The following is a 26,817-nucleotide window of genomic DNA, read 5'->3' as shown; positions in this document are numbered from 1 at the left end:
CAAGGACCTCTCTGAGTTACTTCTTATTCGTTATTCATTTATTTGATTAGTTGAAAACACCCCCGACTAAGGGAGCAGAGAACCCATAACCCTGCGGGAAAAGAGGACTGGGAGCTAATATCTCAAGCGTAGTCAGGGTCGGGCCCAAGTTCGCAGTGGTTCTCCGCCCCTAAAGTGGCACCCGTAATGGCTGCTGAGTTCCAGACACTGTGCTAGATACTTTACATGAGGTAATCTTAAAAAACACACTCGGCCTCAGATACTCCCATACACCCAGTCCCTGCCGTGTGGATCTCCTAGATTAGGGCTTTCTCTTCACAAATGTAAATCAACCCTTTGCCTTCTTGGGGAAGGAAGGAATCAACATCATTTAGACACTTTTCTGCAGTCCATGCTGCAGAAATCAGTAGTGGGTAATCCCCCCAACTCCCAACCATCCAAGCAGCAGCAGCCCACCAATACTGGCCTTTCACCTGTTGCTGGGGCAGAGGCCTGGGCTACTGACAGGCGGGTGGTGAGATGGCCTTCAGGAGCTCAGGTGGCTTTTTAACTGCACTATGAAGGTTCCAAGCTCAGTAGAGTTCAGTGTCCACACACAACGAATGAAAACAGGTGTCAGCAGTGTCAACCAGGTCCGCAGTGGGGAGAATAAAAAAGCTAAAGTGCCATACGTCATATGAAGAACATAGCAGGAATAAATCTGCCAGATGTACAGCAGTACCATTAGCAGGTGAACAAGTATGACTTTCAAGTATCTTCCTTGACGGAGATGAGACCTGAAGTTGTGACCAAAGCACCGCTGCAGCAAGCTCCAACACAGGTAAGCCATCAAGGGGATGTTAAAAAACACCAGCTGGAAAGAGAAGCAGAACAAACCATTTGCTTAATAGCAAGCCCCTGGAGGGGTGGGGTCTCACTAACACATTATTGGTGGCTCCTAAGAATATGTTGCTTTCTCTCTTGGGGGTTAACTCTCTGATTCTTTAAGCTTCAATCACATTTGCATATAACACAACAGTTGACTTGTAGTTAGCTGTATATTTGCCTGTATCCTTCTGTTCATCTTAAAGGCAGGTATCATTTCATTTATGTTGAAGCCCTCAATAATGTTTAAGGTAGAAATGAATTGAATATGTGCAGGTCAATATATATACTTGGGGTTTTTTTTTTGGCACAGTGAGGGAGGAACTTGGGTGTCAATATTTTTTTATCTGTATTTTTATTTGAAGTAGCCTGATGAATACTAGAATACAAATTAAAAGATTTAAGTTATAATAAGGTTAGCTGCTGTATGATTCATTCATTCATTCATTCACCAGATAATTATTGAGCACTCATTATGTGTCAGGCACTGTGCTAGCTCTAGACTAGGAACATACTGGTGAACAAGTCCGAAAAGATGCATCATAGAGGTTACATTCTAACAGGGAGAAGAGAAACCAAAAAAAAAAGATAATTACAGATTGTGATAAATTCAATAAAAGAAATAACTGAGTTATGAGAGGGTAATTGGGAGATGGAAGGACTGAAGCCTTCCATCTCTGAAGCCTGAAGGACAGGAATGAGTCAGTGAAAGGAAGGACATTTCAGGCAGAAGAAACAATGAAAAGCAGTCTTGGCCTATTTAAGGCCAATAGGCCTGGCACAAGATGAGCCAGGTGGAAAGGGGGGCAGTCAGCAGGACCCAGATCATGTCACTGCTCTGGTTAAAGGGTTTTAAGCTGAGAAGTGAGCTGATTAAGGTTTTAAAAGGACCACAGTGGATGCTCTGTGGTGAACTGATAGTAGAGAGGCAAGAGCAGCAGTGGGAAGACCAGTTAGGGGGTTAGTGCAGTAGCCCAGGCAAGAAATAATTATGACTTAGACTAGGATGGCGTAACAGAGATGGAGAGAAGGGTGGATTCAAGATATGTATTGGAGGTAGCTCAAACAAGGTACTACTTGCTGATGAACTAGATACAGGGTATGAGGTAAGGGGAAGAATTGAGGATACATCCTGGAGAAACTAAGTGAATGGTGGAGCCATTTATTGAAATTGGAAAGAATTTGGGGAGGAACACAGGTTTGGGGGTAGAAATTAAAGGTCTTATTAGAGATGTAATATTAAGTTGAGATGGCTTTTAGATATCTAAGGGAAGATGTGAAATGGCAGTTGGATATATAAGCACTTGAAGTGCCAAGAAGAGGTCTAGGTCAGAGATGTAGATTTGGGAGTCATGGGCCTACATGACACATAAAATCCGTTATTAGTGTACTTTTATTAAAATATAAATATATACCCACCTTTCGGTAAGGATCAGGTTTTACTTGGTATAAGAGTGCTCCACACACAGATGGAGGGCCAGCCTCCATCTACATAATGGAAAACTGAACTGGACCCGGGACCTACTCACATATACAATGTGTACAGAGAATGTTGTACAGCTGCTGTACAGAGAATGTTCTGGCTTGTAGTCAGTGTTTGCTGGGCAGAGGTCTTCCCTAATCCTGCTGATCATGTTTCACTATCCTATTACAAGGCTGTGAACTCATTCTGAACAATGTTTTTGGATCTCTTCCAAAACATCAGATCATCACTTCAGATTTTGGTCCATTAGCCCCATTAGGTGAGTAAAATAAATTGTTAGGTAAATAGTTTTCAGACCTATTTATAGAGATTTGCTACAGGTCAGAGTTTTTTGTGTTGGAATCTTTGTGGGGTTTTTTTTTTTTTTTTTTTTTGCTGAGGAAGATTAGCCCTAAGCTAACATCTGTTGCCAATCCTCCTCAGTTTTTTTCTTGAGGAAGATTAGCCATGAACTAACATCTGTGCCAGTCTTCCTCTACTTTATATGTGGGTTGCTGCCACAGCATGGCTGATGAGTGGTGTAGGTCCGTGCCGGGATCCGAACCAGAGAACCTGGGCCACCAAAGTGGAACGCACCGAACTCAACCACTATGCCACGGGGCCAGCCCCTAAAGGAATCTTAATCCAAGTGTAAATCTAATGTATGAGTGTTTCCCAAACAAGTGTACTGCTAAGACATCACTAGAAAGCCAAGTCTGGTTTTTGCCCAGTGTAGCTTCCAGTGGGTAACTGACCCGCTTTTCTTGTGCGTCTGTTTTTCCTTTCCTCCCTCTGAAACATTTTCCTTCTTCATTATCATAATCAATTTTGGTTTACTCAGAAGTCTATCATTTATTCTACCATAAGTCCTTTATTTCAGTTTTTGTCAATGCAAAAGCACAGTGAAACAAACAACAAAAACAAAAACCTCTTTCACCTCTTATAAACTCTGCTTGCCAAAAATGTATTTTAGATATTTACAAGACAGTAGTGGAAGAAAGAGCTTAGGAAGCACTCTAAAAGCAAACAAAACACCAGATATTAAAGATTGCCCTGCCAGTAAATTAGGAAACATGATCTATGGTGTTTAATTTGGGATTTTGGATTTAATTTGTAACTGTTACGCAATTAGTCCAACAAGGCCAAGATGTTCTTAAATTGCATTTCTGACTTCTTACCTGAAGAACTCCAACTATAAATGTTATGCTGCCTTGTAGGAAATGTCCATCAACAAAGATCCCAAAGGAAAAGCAGCAACCCAATTTGCCCTTAATGATTTCACCAACAAACCATGGTCCTGAAAGAAGCATTGGACAGGAAAGGAGAAGATTAAATAACTAGGACTCTGATTATATACATCATGAGATGCACTTATACGAATAACAAAGAAATATGAGACTAGTCATCTATAAGCATTTTATTTGCATAGCTTTTCTTCTTTGCTAATCTCTTTGTTGTACCCAATGTCCCAGCTAACCAACTGTTTGCTCCTTTGCTCCATATTTCTCTGGATTCTAAAATCATGTGAGTACATGCTATACCTGGAATAGATTCCAGAAACAGACTGGAGTACCTTCACAAATTTTAGAAAATTCTGTTGCAATAATAACCTCAATATAATGCATTAGCATTTCCTTTAAGAAGCAAAGAGGTATTCCACAAAAGTTAATTTTCCAGATAACTGAGATTTACTCCTTTAAGCAATAAAACTTCAACCATTGTAATCTTTCTGAAATGCACTTCTTCTTTCTTATTAATATTAATGAATGTATTTTAACCTTTTCTTGCTGACCCACAGTCTTTACTTTGTACATCAACTACAGATTCAGGGTTAACGTGTTAACTTGCTTCTTTAATTTTTCATCTAGAATGCCAGAATGACTTTTCTCTCCTCCCTACTATTATTTACTTCCCCTTCCCAGTGTGCAGGTTTCTGGAAATACTATACTGTCAAGAGTGATTAAGGGACAGTCAGACATCCTTTCTCAAAATGCAAATATCATCATTTGCTGGTAAGAGTAGAATTCAGCTTTAAAAAGTCATTGGTAATTTTCTCAGATATATATTATATAAACGCCATTAGATACATATTAGCCTAAAAAAGTGTTTTTCCTTCAAGTTTCAACTTTTAAAAATGGAGCAACTTCTGCCCTTTTAATGTTTTCTTTTACAGCCAGGAACCAAATCACGTGCTTTGCCTCCTAGTGTAAGAAAATTGTGTAAAACAGCTTCAACCTATCTTCTAACAAGGAAACGGAGCTCCACAGGGGAATCTGCCATAGCTTGTTATATAGACTTGTGAAGTGTCATATTTCTTATTTAACTACTTTCTGTTCTCTGGTGGGAGTTAGAATGAGCAAAGAAAAGTCCAAAGGTGGAATAAAAGTGTAAAACAAAGACTAAGCAACAAATAGGCTAATCTACTCCTAATTGACTTTTAGTCACTAAGGAACATTAGTAAAAAGCTTTAAAAAGAGACTAACAGTGTTTTCTGCTTTCAAGTGGCTAAGTGACTTTGTAAGTATTGTGTATAATAATTAACATAACAGAAGAGCTCAGATATGCCTGAACTCATTGCTCATCTCAGTTTCTCTTTTTTTTGAGCTGAGTTTTTAGGAGCAACACATTAGTAAATATTCACTGAACTACATACCAGGCATTGTGCATAGAGGTGAACAAGATAGACAAGACATTCAAATGAGAAGAGAGATGATAAACACAAAAGATAATTATAAATTCTGATAAAGTAATGAAGGAAATAAAAAGTGTGATGAAATAGAAGATAAAACTTTAAGGTAGTCAAAGAAGGCTGCTCTGAGGAGATGGCTTTTAAGCTGAACTTCTACATTCTATTAGGTTTCTACACGAATACTAATTCTGTAATGGTCTTCTCAGCACACTTAAGTTAACTTGGTATTGACTGAATGTCCTTTAAGCATGCTAGGAAAGAACTTTATTTCCTAAGACCATGTCCCAGGAAATGACTTATGAAGGAGCAATGTGCTGTCTATTATGCTCGCAAGGGCCTAAATGACTCTATTTTCAAAATTCTCAATATATTCTTTGGCAAAATTCTCCACAATCTCCAGGTTTCCTAATTGACTTACCAAGCACTATATATAGGGTCAGCAACAACACAGAATAGTAGAAGATGTTTATTTTGCTCAAGACATGAAGGGAAAATGAAGTCAAATTTATAAGTCCTGGAGGTCCTAAACAGAATAAATTTGAAAAATACAGTACAGTGAACACATGCAAAGTTCAATTTCTTTATAACATTTTCTAGAAGACTTCCATGGGCTATCTACTACATATTCAGCAAATTTTTTGTTACATGATAACTCTACAGATGACACCACTTTAAATTCACAAGTTGGCAGGAAACCTGGTGAGGCAATTCACTTAGAATTGCAGAGGGTAGGAAGTTCAAAGCAATGGTGTAGCTGGGAGACATGCACACACACACATATATATATATTTTTTATTTTATTTTATTTTTGTGAGGAAGAGCAGCCCTGAGCTAACATCCATGCCAATCCTCTTTTTGCTGAGGAAGACTGGCCCTGGCCTAACATCTGTGCCCATCTTCCTCTACTTTATGGGACGCCGCCACAGCATTGCCTGACAAGCAGTGTGTTGGTGCGCGCCCGGGAACTGAACCCGGTGTGCACTTAACCGCTACGCCACTGGGCCAGCCCTGATATATATTTTTTAAATGACTGAAAACAAGAGAGCAATACCTGCCAGAGGACTATACTCTTTCATCTTCATGTAGGCTTGAAATATAGTGCTGTGCTCAAAGAATGAGCGTTTATTTTTTATGGGATTTATTATCCAAATGTACAAACTTCCGAAAGGTATATCAAAATATATCAAAAGCATATCAAAAAAATATCAAAATTTCTCCAGTCTACTCTTAAGTATGAGCATCTATCCAAATATTCCTTTCCCATATGTGATATAGCTCTCAATTCACAGCTATCTTCTTACTCCACTTGAAAGGGATTCCTAAAGCTCTCCAAATTAACAACTCTTAAAATACAGTACCAAAAAGCCCAAGCATAAGGGCTTCACACAGAGAAGCTCCATTCTGTGGCCACAGACTAAAGTACCCAGATCCTCAACCTTAGCCAGCCATTGCAGTCATGCATATGGCTGATTGTAAACCAATCAGCAGAAGACTATGATAGGAAGCTCAGTGCACACTAAGCAACACTAGAGCTGAAAACTATATAAAGAACAGGTCCCAGTGAAAGACAGCCTGACGTAAGTTAAATAGTATATCTTTCCTAATGGCCAGAATATTCATTTTTTACTTATAACATTGTTCAGCCTGCTGACAGTTAATTTCATACAAAGCCTGATAATGTATGACCTTTCTCACTTTGTATGTTACATACTTGCTACTCATTCCTCTCTCAGCTTCTTTCTTGTTCTAGTCTGGTACTTCTCAAAGTATTAATCTACATATCCACCTATAATAATTATTATTTATTATAAATAAATAATCCTTTAGCCTTAGAGGCAGTTCTGCTTTAAACTTGAAGCAATTATTCTCTACTTTGGCTGAACATTAGAATAACGTGGGAGAACTTTTAGAAAATACTCATGCCCAGGTCTCACCCTCCAGAGGTTCTGATTTAATTGGCCTAGGGAAGAGAGGAAGCTTGGGCAGCAGCCCAGGTGATTCTCAGCAGCCAGGACTGAGAAATATTGCTTTAGACACAGCTGTGCTTCTCAGCCTTGACTGCACATTGGAATGATCTGGGGAGCTTTAAAAAATACTGATGCTTAGGTCCTACCTCTAGAGATTCTGATGTAATTGGTCTAGGGTGCTGTGTAGACACTGAGATTTAAAAGTTCCCTGGGGGTTTCTAAGGTGTAGTCAAAGTTGAGAAATGTTGTTTAAAGAAAAGAACTGACCTAGGGTCAGAAGACTTAGGTTTTGAGTCTCTCCTCTGTCTCTGATTAGCTATGAGAGTTTGGACAACCTACATAACCTCCCAGTCCTTAGTTTTCTAATCTTTAAAATAGGGCTAATGATACCTACCTCACAGGATTGTTGTAAGGATTAAGTGAGATAATGTAGGTAAAAATATGTTGTAAATTTTAAATAACTACACAAAGATATTGGTAACCCCACATAATGAGGCTGGGCCCCTCCCTCAAACATTTATTTATTTACATTATGTGCAGGAAAATATATGTGTGCAATAATGCTCCTCGAACTTTTTCATAGAATTTTAAAATATATATATAAGAGGAAAACATTCAGTAGGATTTGTGTAATACCTATTCAGTTAAACATTTTACCGATAAATCATTACTACAGGGGCCAGCCCGGTGGCACAAGCAGTTAAATGCACGCGCTCTGCTGCGGCGGCCCGGGGTTCGCCGGTTCAGATCCCGGGCGCGCACCGACGCACTGCTTGGCAAGCCACGCTGTAGTGGCATCCCATATAAAGTGGAGGAAGATGGGCACGGATGTTAGCCCAGGGTCAGTCTTCCTCAGCAAAAAAAGAGAGGAGGATTGACAGATGTTAGCTCAGGGCTGATCTCACACACACAGACAAAAAATCATTACTACAGTACTCCCCTCCCCCACAATCAGTCCCTAATCCCAGGGATTTCATCCAAGACAGGAAGGGATAAGGAAAATTTAATTCAACAACTATTTATTGTCTATTATGCACAAACTCAGTGCTGGGTGCTGTGGGAAACAGAAAAGACGTAGACAACAAGAGCTCCTATATTGAGGAACTTAGTCTGGTTGAGGAGAAAATGTATGTACATTTGAAGTGGTCAAGGGAAGCAAAGTGAATGGCTAATTAAGTATAGAATTGATAGTTAGGAAGGACTTTAGGGATTCAGAGAAGTGAGAGCTCATTACGACCTGGAATGGCTGGAGAAAATGGTATGGAAAAAGAGGGTTTGAGGTGAGCCTTAAAGGAGGCAAAGATTTAGATAAGTTTAGGAAAATAATTTAAATTAGAGGTAATCGCCTGGGCAAAAGCACAGAAGCAAGAATGAGCATGGTATGTGTAGAGAACAGTGAAAAATCATCTAGGCTGAAATAGAGGTAACTGGTTGAAGACATGGTTAGTTAGATAATACCAGATTGTGGAGGATCTTTAATGTCTGGCAGAGCTGTTGGTCATTTAGAGCTATATTGTGATTTCCACCTCCCCATTTTGGTTGAGCCTCATTTTACTGCCATGTAGCAGCAAAAAATTGAATTTTTTTTTAAAGATAAGAGTATTGTGGAAAAGGATGCACCTCACAGAGCTCAGACAAAGACAATTTATATTGACATTTATCACTTGGTAATAGTGAGCACATCATGTGATACTTTAAAATATTGTCTTCTAAGAATAAAGGAACCAGTACTAACCTTTATGCTCTGGATATCCTCGATGCCTAAAAGTAATGAGAATGGTGAGCTGGATCAGCACAATCATTACAAAAAGGACCCGAGCCTGCAGAGAAATCGATGTTAATGTGAAATAGATACATGGGTAGAGCTTCAGTTAAGGTTTTTAAAATGGCCCATCAACAAGAAAGGAAATGACATCATTAGCAGAAATGACTATATAAAAAAAATATATAGTCAAAGAGAATCAAACATCTGATCCACCAAAAAAGAAAATTATAAGTTGCCTCAGCATTACTCTTTCAGAATTTGGTTACTTGATCCAATGTTGAAACTAAGTAATTTTACACAGTTATGAAGTGATCAAATTAAAATAGTCCACTTTCATTGTGCTAGAAGATGCATAATTTGTTTTGTTTTATTTAAAGTTGTATAAGAGTGGGCCGCCCCCGTGGCTTGGCAGTTAAGTGAGCGCGCTCCGCTACTGGTGGCCCGGGTTCGGATCCCAGCCATGCTGAGGCCGCATCCCACATACAGCAACTAGAAGGATGTGCAACTATGACATACAACTACCTACTGGGGCTTTGGGGAAAAAAAGGAGGAGGATTGGCAATAGATGTTAGCTCAGAGCCAGTCTTCCCCAGCAAAAAAAGAAGAGGATTAGCACGGATGTTAGCTCAGGGCTGATCTTCCTCCCAAAACAAAAAATAAAATAAGTTGTATAAGAGTGGAAAAAAAAAAAAAAAAACCAGTACACCGCAGGTTGAGTGAATAGAGACAGCACTTGCTTTTACTTTCTCCATCAAGAAGTCATTCACTTGGAGATTAACTCACAGTAAAGAGATATGTCATCTAGGTCCTTGTTTCTCAAAGTAGGGTCCCCAGATCATCATTGGAATCACCTTGAGCCTGTTAGGAATGCAGAATCTCAGGCCCCATCTCAGCCCTACTGAATCGGAATCTGCCTTTTACTAATATTCCCAGGTAATTCAAAGAACATCAAAGTTTCCAAAGCCTGCTCTGAGTGAGTATTAAAAATCCCCCAAAGAAAAATAAGTGACACAAAAGCAATTTGTAAAAATAAGATAGAAATGTCCATTACTCATATTTTTAAAAAGCTCAATCATACAAGTAATAAAAGTTAAAATAATAATTCACATTTTAAGTCTGTGAGGCTATACACTAAAGCTTTCTCTGGGAGGAAATTAAAGGAGGTTTCAATTTTCTTCTTAACATTATAGTGCATATCTTTTGTGTATTTTATGTTAATACCCAGGATAGGTGAGATCTAAGGGAAATAGAATATAAATTGCCATAGCTTCTCTGGAAGACAATTTGACAGTGTATATTAAAAACTGAAAAAAAATACCCATTTATTCATTCAAGAAATATTTACTGATGGCCTACTTTCTGTTAGGCATACCAAACAGACAAAGATCCCTGCCCTCATGAAGCTTATATTTTAATGAGGGAGGATAGACAAAAAACAATTAATATAATAAATAATAAATAATTTGTGTAATTAGATAATAAATAAATATATAGAATAGTGTGTCAACTCCTTGTTCCAACAATTCACTTCTAGGAATTTATCCCAAAAAACTAATATATGCAAAAATTTTGTGGCAAGCAGTATTTATTTGGTAGAGGGAAAAATTAGAAACAAATATCTAACAATAGGGAAGTGGTTAAATAAATTAAGGTATATCTATGACAATGTAATGCAACCAGTAAACATCATGAGATAAAATGATATAAATTTATGTGAGAAAATAGTCAAAACAAATTCCTCAGTGGAAAAAAATCAGACAGCATAAGAGAATGAAAAGTATGTTACTACCATTTTATATTAAAAACTCATACACCAATGTATATGAGAGAAAAATAAATAGAGAGTATCATAAAGACAAATACAATGGTTATAATGGGTAGTGTGATAAAAGAATGATGTGGGGCTGAGTTTACTCATCTATTTCTAAATTTTCCAGGTTTTCTCCATTAAGCATGTGTTATTTTTGTAGGAAGAAATATTATCTTGGAAAGATCCTTAATCCTACTTAGCACAGTCTCTATAATTCCCTTAGTTATCCTGGTATTATGGCTTTAGAACCAGGTCCCAAAGCAGGTATTACTTATCCATTTTCTCTGCTTATTTTAATTCAAATCAACTTAAAAGCATTTTACTCTTCTAGACAAATAACTAAACTTTTAATTTTAAGGTTCAGCTTTCTCATCACATGATTATATTATGTATGACTTTGGACCTACCAAATCCAGTAAAAACACAAATAACGTTAAGTTGAATTTACTCACCACGGTGCAGTGGTCAGTAAGGAGAATAAATGATGCCAGGGGATCAAATCTGAGATGAATACCCTCTTGAAGAGAAAATATGTGCTGAACACTCTTACTTCTTCCAGCAGAATCCTAGTTATAAGCACAGCAGAGAAATAACTCTCATATGTGTTTCAATATGTATAATGTCCCAAGATTAAGTTTCCAACTTTTGTCAGTTATCTCTGAATAGCTAATTTTTTTCATTTACTTTTGATTCTTCCTATAAGTACTTAAAATAGAACTTCTTTTAAACCTTGTAATTCTAGATTTGAATTGGAAATATCAGCATGTACTCACAATGTATTTTCTCTTAAAAAAAAAATCTATATTTCCCTTTGTTCACTGAAAAGGCCTAGAAATAACAAACCCAATAGCAATGAGCTAGCTGGGATAGTGCCCAGATTGTCTCAAAATACCTTGTTTTTGTTTTTTTTTTTTTTTTGCTGAGGAAGATTAGCCCTGAGCTAACATCTGTTGCCAATCCTCCTTGGTTTTTTTCTTGAGAAAGATTAGCCCTGAGCTAACATCTGTGCCAATCTTCCTCTACTTTATATGTGGGTCACCGCCACAGTGTGGCTGATGAGTAGTGTAGGTCTGTGCCCAGGATCCAAACCCGTGAACCCCAGGCTGCTGAAGCGGAAAGTGAACTTAACCACTATGCCAGCCACGGGGCCAGCCACTCAAAATACCATTTCTCACTACAAGGAACTAGTGCTCTTTAGAGAAAAGGCTGATTCCAGTTCTTGAGTAAGAAATGCACAAGAAGAGCCTGGACTACTTTGTCATACCAGAAAGCAAGGAAACTATCAAAGATTACAGGGATTGTATCAAAGGAGTTAGTGGCTAACTTGGAGAGGCTCCCACTAGCCAAAGAGGAAATAATTTGAGCATCAAAAAGAAAAAATGCAATGGATTGAAACATACCAAATATATTTTTTTTAAACTTTGAATTCATAATGATACTAAAAGTAAAACACTCATTTAGGTACCTTTGACAGACGCTAGAGAAGCAACTCATTGTTCTGAAAACTAGTTTAGTAAAGGGGGGATGGGGGAAGAATTAAGAATTTATCCTGCCTTTCCTGTATGAACTCTATAGCTGGGTACCAAATAGGTGAGGGAAATTTTTCCTTTATAGGATTATTCTAATTAATATTCCTATAATAAGGAGTGGTAAGTTGAATATCACCATTTTATAACTCTAATGAAATAATGGATCTAGGCGAAGATTATCAACAGCTGCTAGAAATCTTTTGGTGAAAAGCTGATTGGGTACTTCATAATGAATGGAGAGATAAGCCAGCAGTGTGCTGGAGCTGACTTGACTAGCTCACAAGGGCCAGTTGTTAAATTTTCAGAAATTTTGTTGATGTTGGGTTGGTAGCTTAAAACCAGCTATGGTAGGCATATTTATACCATGGAAATTGGTATAAATCAGGGAAATGCTACAAATCAGGGTCCTCCTCTTCAAACTTGCCCCAAGCTGGTTGTTAAATATTTACCAGCATACCATTGGATAAGGTTAACAGTACCTGAATACACTGATCATCTTAACATTAGTGAAAGAGAGACAAACAAATTTATAGGCTTCTGATAAAAGCATAAAACACCAAATGACGTATTCTTGCCAAAAAACAAACAGACTCAAATCTGATCAAACCTCTAAATCTAACTACCAGTTATAGAAACTAGAGGAAGTGGAGAAACATGCTAAATGATACCACATGGATATAAACAGCAAAAGTCCAGAATACAGGAAACTCTACAGGATAAAAGATCCAGTTTCCAAAGCAAATAAATTGCAAGGAAAAAGAAAAGGGGGGGAAGAGGGAACTTACAGAGAAAGAGACTGAAGAGACAAATCAGCTAAATGCAATATTTGAGTCTTGTTTGGATTCTGATTTGAACCAACCAAATGCAATATATATAGCTATGACAAATTGGGAAAACTGAATACTAGCTGGATAGTTTGATAGTAAGGAATTACTGTTAATTTTTCAGGTGTGATATGGTATTATGGTTACATTTTTAAAAAGTCCTTATCGTTTAGTGATTCATACATATTTACAGATGAAACGACATCTTGGTGCAGGGAGGAGAGAAGTGGATGGGGTATAGATGAACCAAGATTAGTTATGAGTTGATAATTGTTGAAGGCGGCTGATGAATACATGGGAATTCATTATATTATCATCTCTTTCATATATTTTTAAAATTTCCCATCATAAAAAAGTTTTTAAATAGCAAAAAGAACTTGCACTGGTGTTTATCAAACTTTTATGGCTCAAAATGTTCTTACTTTAAATGATAAATTGTTGTTTTAAAGCAGAGATTTTCTTTAATTTTGAGATACAGAAATTTCTAGAGGTTTTAAATTGGCAAAGTAGGCAAAATAACCTAAAGTACTGGTTCTTAAACTTTGTGCACATTGGAATCACCTGAAGGGGCTGTTAAAACAGAATGCTGGGTCCCATTATCTCCAGAGTTTCTGATTCACAGGTTTGAGATGGGACCCGAGAATGTGCATTTCTAACAAGGTCCCAGGTTATCTTGATGCTACTAGTTCAGGAACCACACTGAGAATTGATCTAAAGGTCTAGTTGCTACTAGGCTGCCAGGAACCTAAAGATATTCAATAAATATAGTGAGTAGATAAAGGATAAGATAATAAATTGATGTCTGCTCTCACAGTTTTTGAGTTTCAAATCAGACTTATCTATAGTGTCTGTATTTAAAAGGACAGAACTTTCCCACTGATGAATGAGGGGACCAGGTTCCCTATTCAATATTTAGTAGACTAATTTTTTAAAGTTATACATATAGACAGAAAACAGATGAGTGGTTGCCTGGAAATGAGAGTGGAAGGAAGGCACTTGCAAAAGGGCACAAGAAAACTTTTGAGGGTGATATATCATATTGATTGTAGTAATGGTTTCAAGGATGTATATGTATGTCAAAAGTCATCAAATTGTGCTCTTTAAATATGTTGAGTTTTCTGGATGAAAATTATACCTCAATAATGTTGTAAGAAATGTTAAAACATAAAAAGTACGTGTGGGGGCTGGCCCGGTGGTGCAAGTGGTTAAGTGCGCGTGCTCTGCTGTGGCGGCCCGGGGTTCGCCGGTTCAGATCCCAGGCGCGCACCGATGCACTGCTTGTCAAGCCATGCTGTGGCAGTGTCCCATATAACGTGGAGGAAGATGGGCATGGATGTTAGCCCAGGGCCAGTCTTCCTCAGCAAAAAGAGGAGGATTGGCAGATGTTAGCTCAGGGCCAATCTTCCTCACAAAAAAAAAAAAAGTATATGTGATTTCATATTTTTACTAGGGATTCAACTAAGCAGCCAGAGATGTTTCAAGGAATGTGAGCTTTCTTCCTCATAAAACTCCAGAAGCTGGAGGTCTGAAGCAATCCAAGGATTTGGGAGTTCCCATTCCTATAGTGTGTGACACACACACAAAAAAGATAATGAAAATAATTACATGTGTTTTCTGAGGGATTACTTGGTAATCTTCAAACCAACACTTAACATTAGAAGATTAAATAGTTAAAAACTCATCAAATCAGCAAGTTGTAGAAATTGACAGATTTTTTTTTTTTCCAGAAACTTATTTTTGAGCACAATCTATCTCCTAAAGAGTTTCATAATGTTAAGAAACTGCTCTATTTTGGTAATGACGATCAATTTCTACTCTGGCAGGTGCTAGTGAATTAAATGCCCCCAAGCTGAATCAGAATAAGGACAGGCAGACTGTTACTGATGAGCTATCAATGCATACTCCCCAAACAAAAAATCCTTTGATGCCTTGAAAATTCTCTATCCTAGAGCTTTCAAAATAGTGACGCAATTTTCCTCTACTTGGAGACAGCAATCAAAAGCATGGATACACAAATACATGTTTTCTGACTTATTCTGTTATCTTTGGGTATATTGGGGAATTTGTTCCCATTATTAAGACTCTGGCCAAAGTTGGAAGAAAACAAAAGACTGATTCCCTGGGATTAAAAAAGGGGGACTGTGGCCAGTAGTTGCACACTCTTCTCCTCTGCCCAATTTTTAGTCTAATAGTAGAATTACTCCTGAATGCCCATTTTCAGAATATACTAAATCCAGTGTATTCAAATTTTTTATTAACTTAGTTTCATTTTTATCAATTGATTGAAAAAAAAAAAAGAACCCAAATCAGAGTTCAATGTGGTTACAGCCTAATCATTTATATAGCAAGTTGAAAATTACTAACTTACCTGGACGATTACTTCTATGTTATGTGTCCTATTACTATAGTTTCTTGGGTTCCACTTCAGTATGAAAATAGGACCAGACAAATGAATAGCTTGCCCTAAATGAACTCCATCAATCTTAACTGTGACAGAAGTAATGGAGGATAAGGAAAAGGCCAAGACTCTAAAATGAGAGCATACATAAATGCATGGTTTTAGGTATTTGTCATTGTTTTTATAAAGGAGAATAACCCTACTGTAACCTAAAAAGATATAAGTATAGGCAGAACCATCACATTGTACAACTGTTCATATGACCACTTTTCATATGATCTGGTTTCTTTCTGAATGGTGGCTTTTGGAATTGTATAATTCAGCAAATGAGAATTGGTGACAAATTAGAAACTATTCTTTTATTTCTTAGAAAGGAAAATCATTTTCTTTTGTCAAATCGAGCTGGAGTAGATCCAAAGTTCTTTCTGAAGAAACTCCTGAAGTCCTGGTTTTTCTCACAGGAAAAGAATATAGGTTAGACATCTCACTTTGTTAATCTAACGTCAAGCCTACCATCTATTCATTTGGTTCCCAACGTCACAAACAGAGCTAAAGCTACCAGGCCCTTTCAGAGAATATAATGTCTAAATCTGATATCCAGCGCCTATCAAAAAACCTGACTGAGAGAGGTATGTTCCAGTTCACTAGTGATCAAAAAAATAAATTAAAACACCCTGGTACCAGTTTTTCTAGATTATTAGTAAATCTTTTTTAAAGCACAAATATCCAATAATGATAAGAGTGCTGTGAAACTGGCACTCATATTGCTTGGTGATATTATAAATTAGTATCTGTTTTAAAAAGTAATTGAGTACCTTGTGCACTGCTGGTGGGAATGTAAAATGGTGCAGCCACTATGGAAAACAGTATGGTAGTTCCTCAAAAAATTAAACATAGAATTATTGTATGATCCAGAAATTCCACTTCTAGATATATACCCAAAAGAATTGAAAGCAGGGATTTGAACAGATATTTGTACACCCATATTCATAGCAGCATTATTCACAGTAGCTAAAAGGTAGAAGCAAAAGTGTCTACTGACAGATGAATTGGATAAACAAAATATGGCATATACATACAATGGGATATTAGCCTTAAAAAGGAAGGAAATTCTGGGGCTGGCCCGGTGGCATAGCGGTTAAGTTCACACGCTCCGCTTCAGCTGCCTGGGGTTCGCAGGTTTGGATCCCGGGCACGGACGGACGCACCGCTTGTCAAGCCATGCTGTGGTGGTGTCCCATATAAAGTAGAGGAAGATGGGCGTGGATTTTAGCCCAGGGCCAATTTTCCTCAGCAAAAGGAGGAGGATTGGCAACAGATGTTAGCTCAGGGCTAATCTTCCTCACAAAAAAAAAAAAAAGGGAAGGAAATTGTGACACATGCTACAACATGGATGAACCTTGAGGACATTATGAAAATGAAAGAAGCCAGTCACAAAAGGACAAATACTGTATGATTCCCCTTATATGAGGTACCTAGAGTAGTCAAATCCATAGAGACAGACAGTAGAATCGTGGTTGCCATGGGCTGGGGGGAGTGGGGAATCAGGAGTTATTGTTGAATGGGTACAGATTTCAGTTTTGGAAGATGAAAGAAGTTTTGGTGAGGGATGGTGGTGATGTTTGCACAATAATATTAATGCACTTAATGCCACTGAACTGCACACCTAAAAATACTTAAAATGGTAAGTTTTATATTATCTATATTTTACCAAATTTTTTTATAAAAGAATAGTGATTTTAGTTACAAAGAAAAAGTAATTGGGCAATCTTGATCAACAGTCATAAAGGAATTCAAACTCTTTCATGTAGAATCCCACTTCTAGAACTCTATCTAAAGAAATTATTCAAGTGAAGGAAGAATCTATATGCATCAGATGCTCATCCCCAAATTAGAAAAAATCTAAAAGTTCACCAATAAGGTAGGAAAATGATTAGATAAACTGTGGTACATTCTCTCTGTTGAGAGAAAAAAAGTAGGAATTAGAAGACCATGCCCTATGATTATAGCTATGTAAAAACATGCCTGAAAGAGAATGTCTGAGAAGGAAAACTCAGAAATGAAAGTTATGTTCTATTACTTTTCAAAATAAAATTTAAAAGAGTATATATATTAAAAAGAGTGCCCTTATGTTTGAAAAAGGTTGTAAGTCTCTTTAATTCACATTGTTAAATTCACATGCCAACTGAATTTTCAATTCCATAAGGTTTATATAGCTTTTGCTTTTTTGGAAGGCCATGTAGCAAAAGGAAAAAAAAATATTTCTGATGTATAATAGGAATTTTTAAAAGTAGGATACAAAAGAACTATGTACATTTTAATTTTATTTATTTATTTATTTTCCCCCCAAAGCCCCAGTAGATAGTTGTATGTCATAGCTGCACATCCTTCTAGTTGCTGCATGTGGGATGTGGCCTCAGCATGGCCGGACAAGCGGTGCGTCGGTGCGCACCCGGGATCCAAACCCGGGCCGCCAGCAGCAGAGCGCACACGCCCAACCACTAAGCCACGGGGCCGGCCCAAACTATGTACATTTTGATTATAGCAATGTAAAAACATGCAAATAAAAAGGCTGGAATAAAATACACAAAAATAATAATGGTAGGAGTATGCACTTCTGGGTGGTTTTTAAAATTTCAGCAGCTTAAAAAAATTACTTAATAAACCAATGTTACTGCAATAAACAAAGTTAAAAAAAAAGATAAAAAAAATTACATATTTTTTAACTGAATGGGAATGAAACAGTAAGCAATTTATCTTTATATAACATTTAGATTGTTGAGAACACTAAAGTGGGGCATCTCATAGCTTTCACATGGGAATGCAGTCACAATGACTGATTCTCCATCAATATCACACTGAAGGTAAATTCTGAAAAATGACTACATACCTGATATGTGTTGAGTGGAGGAGTCTTTCTAGTGGTTCATGGTTAGCACAACTATAGAGGAGTGACTTAGGATTGGTGATAAGAACCACAGGCCACTCGCCAAAGATCAAATCTGCAAAGCTAAAGAGGTCATGATCAAAAGCAAAGATCCGGTACCTAGAGACCAGAGGACAATAAGGTAATTTAGTCACCTTATATTATAAGAGGGCATGAAGGTTATATCACAACAAATGTAAAAGTATAAAACTCTACTTTCTGAGATCATGAGTTTGAATGCAGAGTAAATAATACTGTTTCTCTGTCTTTCTTCCCTTGCCCCTATTACTGCATACTTCACATCTGTCAACAACTGGGATCTGATCGAAGCAATGAATTTAACTGTGCCCTAGAACAATGGCTGGTACATAGCATGCACTCTTAAATTTTTAAATAAATCCTTTTTGAATTTGATTTCTATATTTTAAGATTATTTTAAACCTGACATTCATCATAAGCCTAATACCTGACATTCTTCATCCCATCAACAATGCTACATAATATTAAAATGAACACAATTAGAAATCTTTCATTTTTCTTTTAAAACTTTATTTCTATAATTTCAAAGAAATTAACAAAAGTTGTTTTGATTTTCTAAATGCACGATGAAAAGTATAACTATTCATTAAAGAGTAACCAAAGTTTTTTATCTTCTAACTTTTAGAACTGAGAGGAGAAATGATTAACTATGGCAGAAACAATAGTGCTCACCAAACACTCCACGTGCTCCCCTGCATTTCCCAGTCTCCCTGTTATTAGGCTGGGACCATGTGACTAGTTCTGGCCAATGGGTTGTGAACAGAAGTGACAAGTATCACACTTCTGGTCCACAGTACTTAAAAGTGAGTGTGAGGGGCCGGCCCAGTGGCGCAGCTGTTAAGTTCACACGTTCTGCTTCAGCGGCCTGGGGTTCGCTGGTTCGAATCCTGCGCGAGGAACTACTCACCACTCATCAAGCCATGCTGAGGCGGCATCCCACATAGAAGAGCTACAACTCTACAACTATGATATTTACAACTATGTACTGTGGCTTTGTGGAGAAAAAAAGAAAAAGAGGAAGATTGGCAACAGATGTTAGTGCAGGGCCAATCATCCTCAAAAAAAAAAAAAAAAAGAGTGAGTGTGAGTTTGCGCTCTCTTCCCTGCCCTGGAACTCAGGTGTTGAAATAGTGGCATTATAAGATGGAGGAAGTCTGAATCCCTGAGTCATCTTGTGGAATAGAGTTGCCCTGATTCATACCAGATTTATAAATGAAAAAATACACATCTCTTGAAACCACTGATATTTCTAGATTTATTTGCATCCACAACAAAGCTTAGCCTAATATTACTCATATACTATTTTTTAAAACTCTTCTATTGTACTAATAGAACTTAAATGTTTATAAGGTCAGGCAAAGGTTAGGTCCTTTCAGTAAAATTCCAGATAAAATCCCAGGGTTAGAACACAGGAGAGCAGGTGGGAAGAGAAAGAAAGGAAACAGTTTCATAATTAACATCACTTAATTTGTGACTGTAGCATTTACAAGAAATCAAGAAGCTGATCAAAGGTTAGGAAGGCTATCTGGTCAAAGGCAATCCCAGCCCAGCCCACAGCCTCACAGTCAAGAATAGACAGGTCTTGGCTCAAAGTAATTACAGTTGCCAACTAATTACAGGCTTCAAGTGTCGTTCTTATACAGTTTCTAGAAAAGACAACTGAAGTAAGTAAGTACCTTCTAAGATGTAAAGCTGTTTTTTAATTAAAGTTATTAAAAATAGATAACATTCAGCTCAACAAATATTTATTGTTGATATCTTCAGAGTACTGGATTTGAATAAATTAAACAACAATTGATAATAGTTCAACAATGAGATGATAACTCACCTAGACTTAAACTATTTCACTTAAATAGTTATTCTCAAAATATATACATAATAAGATGATACTCATCTATACTTAAACTATTGCACTTAAATACTCTCAAAATATATATTTCCTTCTCAGTATATGTATATTTAACTATATTATATGCTTTTGATAAATAAATTATGTTTTCTCTTAGAAAGACTTTAACCTTAATAAAACCAACTATCATCTATTTGAAGAACTTAAATCACTAACATCTTGTAGCAATAACTAGACAGGCAGATATAAAATTCAGTGGAAAAAATGACATATTTCAACTCTAGTATTTCTCAAAGTGTGGTCCATAGAGCACCTGGTGGGCTTTTTAAAAAATGCGGTTTCTTTGGTCCTAACCCAGACAAACAATCAAAATCTCTAGAGGTAGGGCCTGGAAACTTTTATTTTTAATAAGCTCCTCCATTATTCTTGTGCACACTGAAGTTTGAGAATTATTTCCTCATGAATGCATCTTGAAAATCCAATGTTAACATAGTGATGGCAAACATAACTGTTGCAACAAGGTTTTTGCACAAGGACAAAGACTGCCAGATACATATATTACTTTAAAACCAGAGACATCACATGTTTTTTCTTAACTGGATCACCCATGATAGCAATAAGAAAACTATCATTGCTTTAGCAAAACTTACATGTATATGTTTTATTCTGTAGTGTAGTTCCTTACCTTCTGTTATCCTTCCAGTCTCCCACCTCAAGTTCCAAAGTGCCCTGGAAGTGCCGAGTATGCAAAACAGGCATCAGTCCACCGAGTGTATGGAGGTGCCCACACAAATAAGCTGTAGCTGAACTAACCAATGAAAAATAAATGGAATAAATGAACACAGATAACTTGTGATGCCAAACTAATAAAACTATCTCTTCAGGTAGAGCAACATAAAAGAATTAAACACAATTAACTTTGATTTTGGTAGCCTGCCTCACCTCATTATTGACCGAATTCCTGGTGATGGAGAAAGGATAGTGGATGTCGTAAAGTGTCCAAACCAAATACTGTGGTTGCTCTGACTACTTTCCTTGGCCAGTAATAAAAGCTCTTCCATCCGTTTCTGAAATGGGAGAAAAATAGAAGGATCTTTAATTAGAGCTCAGGCTGAAATCTAATGTCAACAGATTAAGCAACTCCCCTGAAGTTTTATAAAAATAAGTATATTATGTCTAGGGCTTAAACCCTATTAATTAATGACCTGTATGGACCTCTATAAGTTTCAAACTGTTTCACATGCATTATAATCCATTTGATCCTAAAATAACCGTGCTAAGTAGGGCAGATATTATCCCCATTTGATAGATAAGGAAACTGAGAAATAAAAAGTAATCTTTAAATTACATAAATTTCTTTCTTTCTTTATAAATTTCTTTATAGAAATAAAGAAGAACCACTAATCTTTTCAGCCCTGTATACTACATTGCAATTAATAAAGAGGATATTGAAACTAAACTTCTAAAACAAGATGTACATATGTCCACAGAAAGGCTTGTACCTGAATGTTCATAACAGTTCTACTCATAATAGCCGAAAACTGGAAACCATCAAAAAATTGCAGTATATCCGTACAATAGACTACTACTCAGCAATAAAAAGAAAAGAACTACTGATACAGACGATAATATGGATGAATCTCAGAAACATTATACTGAGCAAAAGAAGCCAGATACAAGAGTGCATACTGTGTCATTTCATTTATATAAAATTCTAGAACAAACAAAACTAATCTATACTGACAGAAAACCAATCAGTGGTTTCCCAGGACTGGAGATGAAGATCGACTGCACAAGAGAACCTTCTGGGGTGATGGAAATGTTCTGTCTTGATGGTGGTGACAGTTACACCAGCATATACATTTGTCGAAACTCTTGAAATATTAAAATGAGTGCATTTTATTGTATGTAAATCATCCCTCATAAAGTTGATTTCAAAAATAAGTTGTACATGTATAAATATACATTAATATTATCTGTAACGTATTTATAGCAATGAATTCCTGGAGCCTATCCTCAGGGTTTCTAATTTGGTAAGGCTTAGGTGAAGCCTGGGAATCTGCATTTTACAAGACTCCAGCTGACTTTCATGCAGATGATCTTTGAATCATACCTTAAAAAACACTATTCTAAGTAGTAGGCTTTAAAATAATAAGTTAATCAACTCTGTCTAAAGACACTTGGTAGATAGGAAACAAAATATACCTCCATTAAATAAAATACCCAATATAACACAATGCATTTGACAATATTCTGTTCACTTGATTTCAAGCTCCTCTGAACCCTCATATCACTTTGAATCTCTTTCAGCACTTAGCAAATCCTGCCTTTTATTATAATTATTTCTATACTGGTCTTATGCCCTACCACTAGATTAAATATCCTAAGAGACCAGGGACGAGAACTTATTGCCTTTGTATACTTACATATGGGCACATATATCTTGCATATGGACATGTGCTCATTAATGAGTTGACATTTGTTGTACCAAGAAATAATGAGAGGTTCTCAGATGGGACTTTCCAGACAGTTTTAATCTGGCAACAGTTTTCACCAGCTTACAAAAAATACTTGAAAAGAAACCTATTTACTTCAATGGTTGCCCTTCTCTTACCAAAAAAAAAATATATATATATATATAGAGAGAGAGACCATGAGTTACAAATGGCAACTACGGAGATTTAGGAATATACCATATAGAATACAAAGCTGTATGCCCTGCACTCTTGAAAAGTGCATGTTGCACTTAGTACATATTTAATTAATGTTTACTGAATAAATATCAAGTGTGAGTTACTTCTTTCCCAGATTTTGAGACAAGAACAGGAACAACAATAATAGTGCTGAAGTAGCCAGTAATTTCTTCTAACTATAACTGTAACCACAGTAAAATTTTTCTCAAGCATTTCTAGATAAGAAGTTGTTTACCTAGGATAACTTTAAGTGAGCCACATGTATCCAAGAAAAAATAATATAGGTTAGCTACAAAGGGAAGTGAGATTTTTACTGTACCTCATCTAAAATTCCAAAGAAATTATAGGGTCTCTTAGGCCCTGGATTTTGACTGGCATCCAAAGAGATGAAAGAATAGTTGCCAAACGGAGTATTGTGGACATAATGGAAAGAGCCATCCCTAAGTACGGCAGAATATTTCCTAAAAAATAAGACAGGAAAGTTTTAATGCAATCATAAAAAGACAGAATGAGTTTAAATTCCTTCCCTAATATCACACTATATTTTGCCTCCCTTTGAAACGAAATTTCCTGATCTGACAGAAATACACTAAACTAGATCCAGAATGGATAAACGATTAAAAGAAATTTTAAAGATTTTTTTCCCATTGTCTCCGAAGGTTTAGGCAAACTAATTCATTAGTAACCAAACACAAGGTCACCGAGCAAAGCAGAGAAGCAGGCAGTTATTTTAGGCAGTCCACTAAACACTTAAAAAGAGATCAACCAGGGGCCGGCCCGGTGGCGCAAGCGGTTAAGTGAGCACGCTTCGCTGTGTGGCGGCCCGGGGTTTGCCGGTTCGGATCCTGGGCGCGCACCGAGGCACCGTTTGCTATGCCATGCTGTGGCAGCATCCCATATAAAGTAGAGGAAGATGGGCACGGATGTTAGCCCAGGGCCAGTCTTCCTCAGCAAAAAAGAGGAGGATTGGCATTGGATGTTAGCTCAGGGCTGGTCTTCCTCACAAAAAAAAAAAAAAAAGAGAGAGAGATCAATCAGAATCCAGTGAAACGGTACTTATCAATCATTAAAAAATTTAGTGAGGACCTAATAAGTACCTAGCAGAATTCTTGGTGTAGTGAGATACAAAAGGTGTTTACTTCTTGAGACAGGACTATGGAGGCTTAACTCACAATAAAGCCTTGCAAAGATGAAGTCATCAAGTCAGGAGAAAAATGTTAAAGTTAGGTCTAGGTCAGTAAATCTTTTTCAGTTCCTAAAAATATATTGATAACATATACAGGTCCACACCCATTAATCAAAGTCCTTACCACCTTAAGTATTAACAGTGTTCAGGTGTCCATAAAGTTGGAGGGTGAAGAGCAGGGAGAAAGGATGGGTAACATAGTACACAGGGTGAGCACTCATTAAGTATTTGTTGAGTAAACGTGAAGGAAGGTACAGATTATATTGGGGGCATACCTATATTACTCAAATGTCAGAATATTGTAAGAAAATATCTAAGTGTCTCAAATGATGTTTTACCTAAGAACATAAATGAAAAAATACAAATAAACTTTTGAAACTTAATGTGCTATCAGGGAGCTATATTTAAGGCCATCAAATACATCACAAAATAAATATATTATCATAGATAATACAATTAACAGTCAATTAGTTGTCCTGCCTCTCTTCTTGGTGGGTTTTTTTTTTTTTTTTTTTTTTTGGTGAGGAAGATCTGCCCTGAGCTAACATCTGCCAATCCTCCTCTTTTTGCTGAGGAAGGCTGGCCCTGGGCTAACATCCATGCCCATCTTCCTCCACTTTATATAGGATGCCGCCACAGCATGGCTTCACAAGCGGTGCGTTGGTGCGCGCCCGGGATCCGAACCGGCGAACCCTGGGCCGCCCCAGCAGAGCACGTGCACTTAACCGCTTGCGCCACCGGGCCAGCCCCCGTTGGTATTTCTTAAATTTCTACTTCAGGATTTTTTCCTCATTAAAATTTTTATATTTTTCCTGCTTAATGTGTTTTCAGAATTATTCTTCAGAATCTTATAATCTCACGTGTTCTCCCTTTCCTATATTTTTGACACATTAAAATTCAACTATCTAAAAATAAATCCAACTATTTGAAAGCAAAGGTTAAAATATATGATAGTTAATAACATTTTTTTTTTTTTAGTGAGGAAGATTGGTCCTGAGCTAACATCTGTGCCAGTCTTCCTCTATTTTGCATGTGGGACCCCACCACAGTATGGCTTGACGAGCTGTGTGTAGGTCTGTGCCTGGAATCCAAACCTGTGAACCCTGGGCCGCTGAAATGGAGCGTGTGAACTTAACCACTATGCCACTGGGCTGGCCCCTTAACAACATCTTTTGAATTCTGGATTTTGGCATTCTCTGGGGCATTCTTAAGGTCAAAATTTAACTTTAACATTTTTTCCTTCAGGTTTATATTTCCGTAATGTCTGTATCTCTAGCAAAATACCATTTATTAAATTCAGATAAAGTTTAGGTGGTTTAGAAACAAAAATATAAAGTTATGAAACTTTAACGTGACTAATTACTTTACTTTCCCAATAACCAGTCAGACCCTACATGCTATTAATTCTTCTTTGAAAATGTTTAACTCCATTCCCATAATCACTATCAAAGATACAGATAATAGGAAATGAAAAATTTTTATCTCTGTCCTTTTCCTTTCTCACATTAACAAAAGAGGACAACCTCTTCTTCCAAATTATGGTGACTCTAATTATATGTTAGTTAACCAGTGCTTTTTGACCTATCATCCACAAATTGATTTCACCATCCCCATGTCCATGAACTTTGTTCAGGTAGGTATGTCTTCTATTCATTTCAGGCCCCTTCCATATCATGACTGGACTATGGCAGGACTCTCCTATTTGGTCTACATAACTCCAATCTCTCCCTCTTTTTTCCTTTTTAGCCCTATTTTTTTGTTGTTGTTGTACAATTGCCCTTTATAAAATACTGTTTCCATTGTTACTCGTCTCCTTAGGAATCTATACTGGATTATGAACTATTACTCATCACATCTAAATTTCTATGCTTGTCACTTAAGACCTCCATAAATTGGCCTCAAGCTACCTATCCAGTATTATACTAGTACTCTACATGAACCTTTATTCTGGTGATACTAGTTTCCTTACTGCCCCCAAAATGCTAGCTTTTAAAGCTCTGGATTTTTGCCTAAAATATACCTTTCAGAATTTCTTACTTCTCGAAATGCTACCCATTTTCTAAGACTGGACACAATTTTCACTTCTTTTATAAAGTCTTCTCTAATTTGCAACTAGTAGATATATAAGTTCTAGAGATCTAATGCACAGCATAGTAACTATAGTCAATAGTACTGTACCATAAACTTCAAAGCTGCTAAGAAACTAGATCTTAATTGTTCTTGCCACAAAAAAGAAATGATAATTATGTGACATGATAGAGATATTAGCTAATGCTGCAGTGGTAATCATATTGCAGTATATAAATGTATCACATGAACACGTTGTACACCTTAAACTTATACAATGTTATATGTCAATTATATCTCAATTAAAAAATTTAAAAGTCTCCTCTATGTCTACCCCATGCTGACCTCTGCTTTTTGATTTCTCATAGTGATTATCACATATACCAAATAATCCAGCATTTCATCAGCCATTCTTCATGTTCTTTTCTAATTGTTTCCTAAACAATTTTTATCTCCTTTAACTAGACTTCTTTGAAGGCAGAGACCATATTTTTTAATATTAGCTCTTGTATCTCATACTATCCAACTAATGATGGGCTCTCAATAAAGACCTGCTACTTGATTGATTGACAATGGAGAACAAAGCTACTGAATACCCTGGAACTGAAAGTGAAATTACAACCAAACTAAGAATCCCAACACATTGAAACTAGAGAATTGGTTTTCTAACTAAAAGATCCTTTCACATTCACAGCCTTTTTCACATTCATGGCACATAAAGTAAATTTTAGTATTTCTATGACACACTG

At 36.8% G+C, this 26,817-nt stretch overlaps 1 protein-coding gene across 7 annotated transcripts in view; it reads right to left on the bottom strand.

Annotated features, from left to right (window-relative positions):
* Nucleotides 1-20: 20 nt before the first annotated feature.
* Nucleotides 21-26,817, bottom strand: part of TMEM62 (transmembrane protein 62) — a 33,913-nt gene continuing 7,116 nt past the window's right edge. For 3 of the 7 annotated variants that reach the window (XM_058541381.1, XM_058541382.1, XM_058541388.1), the window contains 10 exons: nt 23,135-23,276; nt 21,065-21,189; nt 20,808-20,930; nt 18,199-18,354; nt 15,279-15,438; nt 11,010-11,123; nt 8,718-8,802; nt 5,434-5,538; nt 3,505-3,623; nt 21-853 (listed from right to left, as the gene is read on the bottom strand). In XM_058541381.1, the coding sequence (XP_058397364.1) occupies nt 527-853; nt 3,505-3,623; nt 5,434-5,538; nt 8,718-8,802; nt 11,010-11,123; nt 15,279-15,438; nt 18,199-18,354; nt 20,808-20,930; nt 21,065-21,189; nt 23,135-23,276 (1,456 nt within the window). In that variant the 3' untranslated portion in view covers nt 21-526. The remainder of the gene's footprint in view (nt 854-3,504; nt 3,624-5,433; nt 5,539-8,717; nt 8,803-11,009; nt 11,124-15,278; nt 15,439-18,198; nt 18,355-20,807; nt 20,931-21,064; nt 21,190-23,134; nt 23,277-26,817) is intronic. The other 4 variants (XM_058541383.1, XM_058541384.1, XM_058541386.1 and 1 more) reach the window with 4 other exon arrangements.

The sequence above is a fragment of the Diceros bicornis genome, chromosome 5 (assembly GCF_020826845.1).
Source record: "Diceros bicornis minor isolate mBicDic1 chromosome 5, mDicBic1.mat.cur, whole genome shotgun sequence".
Taxonomy (NCBI): domain Eukaryota; kingdom Metazoa; phylum Chordata; class Mammalia; order Perissodactyla; family Rhinocerotidae; genus Diceros; species Diceros bicornis.
This window is presented reverse-complemented; position numbering and strand designations above follow the sequence as displayed.